The sequence below is a fragment of the Rhinopithecus bieti genome, unplaced genomic scaffold (genome assembly GCF_001698545.2).
Source record: "Rhinopithecus bieti isolate Rb0 unplaced genomic scaffold, ASM169854v2 scaffold_33210, whole genome shotgun sequence".
Taxonomy (NCBI): domain Eukaryota; kingdom Metazoa; phylum Chordata; class Mammalia; order Primates; family Cercopithecidae; genus Rhinopithecus; species Rhinopithecus bieti.
Window position 1 is genome coordinate 115,554 of NW_016814226.1, and position 4,242 is coordinate 119,795.

Here is a 4,242-nt window from a genome sequence, read left to right on the forward strand (position 1 = left end):
CCAGAGAGTTTCCAAGTGTGAGGACTGGACAGGCTGCTGCCAGCTCCGAGACAGGGGCCCATGGGCAAGGACAGAGACAGGCCTCTACTTGCTAAGGCTGGGCCCTGGCTGCCAGCCAGCCAGGGACCAGGGACTTCAGTCCCACAGCCACAGAAACCAGATCCCACCAACCACCAGCATGGACTCAGAAGGCGACTCACTTGCAGAACTTCCGGAAAGGAAACCCACTCAGCAGGCACCAGGCCCCCTCCAGCCACCCTCAGGCATGCGGGGCTGCAGCTAGAGAGGGGCACAGGGTCAGGCTCAGGCCTGTCGGACCCTCCCCTCCACAGTCCAAGTGACCTGGCCAGTGGCAGGGCAGAGGCCTGAGAGGTGACGTCATTCAGGGAACTGGGAGGGCTGGGGCGCCGGCTGATGGTGATGGGTGAGTGCGTGAGAATCTGAATAGATGAGGGTGGGGTGGAGGCAGCGCCCTCCCCCACTGTTTACTGGGGTGTGACTTGAGCACCTCACAAGCACAGGCAGTGCCTCAGCCGCTTGCTCTGAGGGGCCGACCATGCCCACCAGCCTGCGGCCCGTGGCAGCTGGCTCACTGTGTGCCGGGCACCCTGAGCCCTGCGTTTCCAGTGACTCCAGCTCTCGCACAGGTGACCCGGTGGATGCTGCTGTCCTCTGTGTGAGGGGGGAAGCGAGGGAACTGTCATGGCCCACGAGCCTGTTCGCCTCCAGAGGTGACTCCCAACCCCAGGCTCCTTCCAGCAAACCCTTGGAAAGGTCATAGAGCCTGGCTGCCCCAGGCCTCGAGGGGAAGAGGGTGGGGGGCGGCAGGGTGGACAGGGCCCCCTGGGCCATTCTGAGGGTTCAGTTCACCTGGGAGGGTCTGCCCTGCGGAGAGGTAGGAGCCCCTGTGGCAGGAGGAAGGGACCCTCGGGGCTGCTAGCCCGGGGGGGTGTGGCTCAAGTCACGTGGAGACCGTGGGCTTGGGATGCTCAGGAGTCGGGGACCGGGGGTCTGCAGGCTCACTGGCTGCCGGTGGAAGGTGAAGGCCGTGAGAGTGGCCTCAGCAGCTTGGTGGGGGCCGCAGGGGCTGGGTGGGCCTGGGGTGAGGTGAGGAGGTGACGGGGACGCAGCTGGAGTGCTGAGCTGCAGGGTTCCGTTTGAGGGACACGGGTCCCATGGGAGTGTCCTCTGGACTCAGGCATCCAGGCAGTGATGCCTTGCACTTGGCTCTAGCCCTGGGTGCCTGGACAAACAGGGGCCTTCCCAGGCAGGGCGTCGTGGTGCAGACAAGGGCAGCCAACTGTGTGACAAGGAGGACAGCCACAGGGCAGCAGAGAGGAAGTGAGAGCTTGTGGGAGAGGTCATGTCTGGTGTGGGAGCGAGCGGGGCCCCCACAGCCCAGGAGTGGGCCTCCGGGCACAGGGCACAGGTGGGTTCACAGCCTGGCTGGGCGGCACCCTCTCTGCCCAGCACCCCTGCAGGACCACAGCCGCCCTGGTGGGACCAGCACAGGTGCCGGGCAGAGGGAAGCAGAGGAGCCCCTGATGTCTGGCTGCCGTCGTCCGTCTGTCCATGCTGGGCTGCAGCTGGTGTGACCTCCACTGTGCTCTTGTTTTTGGCAAGACCAATGACTCAGGCAAGCAGAATGATAAGAACCACAAACAGGGAACGCGGGCGGGAGTGGAAGGGAGCAGAAGGCACGTGGTCCTGTGTAAATCCATCCCAGGACGCAGTGCAAACAATGGTCTCTGAGCCCACGTAATCATGGAGAGCAGGACGTTCCAGGATCAGTGGGGAGAGTCAGCTCCTTCCCGAGCCAAGCAGCAGCTGCATGGGGGACGGTCGCAATTATTTGTTTTTGAGACAGAGTCTCACCCTCTTGCCCGGGCTGGAGTGCAGAATTACAATCACAGCTCTCTGCAGTCTCAGCCTCCCAGGCTCAAGCAATCATCTGGCTTCAGCCTCCCAAGTAGTTGGGACTATAGGTGCACACTCCCATGCCCAGCTAATTTTTTTCCCATGTTTTTTGTAGAGATGGAGTCTTACTATGTTGTCCGGGCTGGCCTTAGACTTCTGGGCTTAAGGGATCCTCCCGCCTTGGCTTCCCAAAGTTCTGGGATTACAGGCAGGAGTTACCATGCTCAGCTGGGGAGGGTTGCAATTTTTATCTTTATTTTTTTGAGACAGAGTTTCACGCCATCACCCAGGCTACAGTATAGTAAGTGGCACGATCTCAGCTCACTGCAACCTCTGCCTCCCGGGTTCAAGCGATTCTCATGCCTCAGTCTCCCGAGTAGCTGGGATTACAGGCGCCCACCACCATGCCTGGCTAATTTTTGTATTTTTAGTAGAGACGGGGTTTTGCCATGTGGCCCAGGCTGGTCTCAAACTCCTGAGCTCAAGCAACACCCCCTGCCTCGGCCTCCCAAAGTGCTGGGATTACAGGCGTGAGTCACCGTGCCCAGCTCTGAGGTAATTTCCTAATGTTGCAATTTAAGAGAGAATTTGTTCCTGGGAAAGGCTGTGCGTGTAAGACACACCCCCATCTCCCACTCCTCTCTCTTTGCTGACCTGATTCCTCTTGGCGCAGAGGTTCAGAAACATCCCCTAGCCCTCACTGGCTTCATCTCAAGAACAAAAGTACAATAAGCACCTTTTCCACGCACCACTGCCTGAGCCCTCAGTCCAGCCTTCACCGGTTTCCACCGGGTCCTTGGATGGTCGTTATCACCATTTTCTTTTTTAATCAATAGATGCAAAATGTGTTTTGTTAAACAAATATTAACTAACATCTTTCATATACGAAGCACTCATGAAAAGTGATTACATAATAAAACACAAAAGCTGAAGGATGAATGGGCCAAGAACACACACTAAACTCACACACACACATCCGTGCACTCAGGCAGGAGGAATGGGCCCACCAGATGGGACCGGCCACCCGCCCTGCGGCTGAGGGAGCCTGCCCAGCAGGGTCCAGCACTGGGCCCAGCGTCCTCCCTGAGACACCTGTGGCTGCTGGGCCCTAAAAGCATCAGACGGAAAGCTCGGGAAGGTGTCCCAGTGAGCCTGGGGTTGGACGGTGCTGGGGAAACCCATGTTCGCACATTCGGAGTTAGAGGGAGCCACCTAGGGCTGCCTTGCACTCACCCTCCGTGTGAAATGGGAACATAATCTGCTGGGAGGGTTTCTGGAAGAGCAAATGACCACACAGCAACCGGCTGAGTCCATGCCCCAGCCTGGAGCAGGCTCTCTCAGTGTGGGAAGTTTGTTGACGTTTTTTTTCCTGAGACAGGGTCTCACTCTGTTGCCCAGGCTGGAGTGCAATGGCACAATCACAGCTCATTGCAACCTCTGCCTTTCTGAGCTCAAGGGATTCTCCTGCCTCAGCCTCCCATGTAGCTGGGACCACCGGCACGTGCCACCACGCCCAGCTAATGTTTGCATTTTTTGTAGAGACAAGGTCTCACTATGTTGCCCAGGCTGGTCTTGAACCCCTGGGCTCAAGCGATCCGCCTGCCCCAGCCTTCCAAAGTGCTGGATTACAGGTGTGAGCCACCGCGCCTGGCCCCAGTGTGGGAATTTCCTACGGACACTGCTACAGATGGGACTGTGACATCACCAACCCCATCTTCAATACTCCTATGTTGAAGATGGAATTCCCTGAGTGACTCTATTGGCGATAAGGTGTTTAGAAGGCCACAGGGGGGGCCCTTCCCACAGGAAGAGGAAGAGATACCGGAGAGCTCTCTCTTCCCCTCTGCATACACACAGGAAAGGCCATGTGGGAGGGGGGCCACCTACAAGCCAGGAAGAGAAGCCTCACCAGAAACCAACCGTGATGGCGCCTTCATCTTGGACTGCAGCCTCCAGAACTGTGAGAAAATAAAAGTCTGTTACTGAAGCTCCAGTCTGTGGGATCTTGTCAAAGCAGCGTCCCCTCCCGGAGACTGACCTGCACATCTTCCCTCCCCTCCCCTCCCGGAGACTAACCTGCACATCTTCCCCTCCCCTCCCTTCTCCTAGTCTCCCCACATCCCCTCCTCCTCCCTTCTCCTAGTCTCCCCTCATCCGCCTCCCCTCATCCCCCTCCCCTCCCCTCCCCTCCCGGAGACTGACCTGCACATCTTCCCTCCCCTCCCCTCCCGGAGACTAACCTGCACATCTTCCCCTCCCCTCCCTTCTCCTAGTCTCCCCACATCCCCCTCCTCCTCCCTTCTCCTAGTCTCCCCTCATCCCCCT

The 4,242-nt window shown here is 58.5% G+C and overlaps 1 protein-coding gene across 3 annotated transcripts in view; it reads left to right on the forward strand.

Moving 5' to 3' along the window:
• Positions 1-438: 438 nt before the first annotated feature.
• LOC108514001 (uncharacterized) overlaps positions 439-4,242 on the forward strand; it is a 7,238-nt gene continuing 3,434 nt past the window's right edge. For 2 of the 3 annotated variants that reach the window (XM_017850005.1, XM_017850004.1), the window contains exons 1-3: positions 439-731; positions 1,482-1,636; positions 3,775-3,877. In XM_017850005.1, the coding sequence (XP_017705494.1) occupies positions 557-731; positions 1,482-1,636; positions 3,775-3,877 (433 nt within the window). In that variant the 5' untranslated portion in view covers positions 439-556. Of the gene's footprint in view, positions 732-1,470; positions 1,637-3,774; positions 3,878-4,242 lie in introns of all 3 variants that reach the window. The other variant, XM_017850006.1, reaches the window with a different exon arrangement.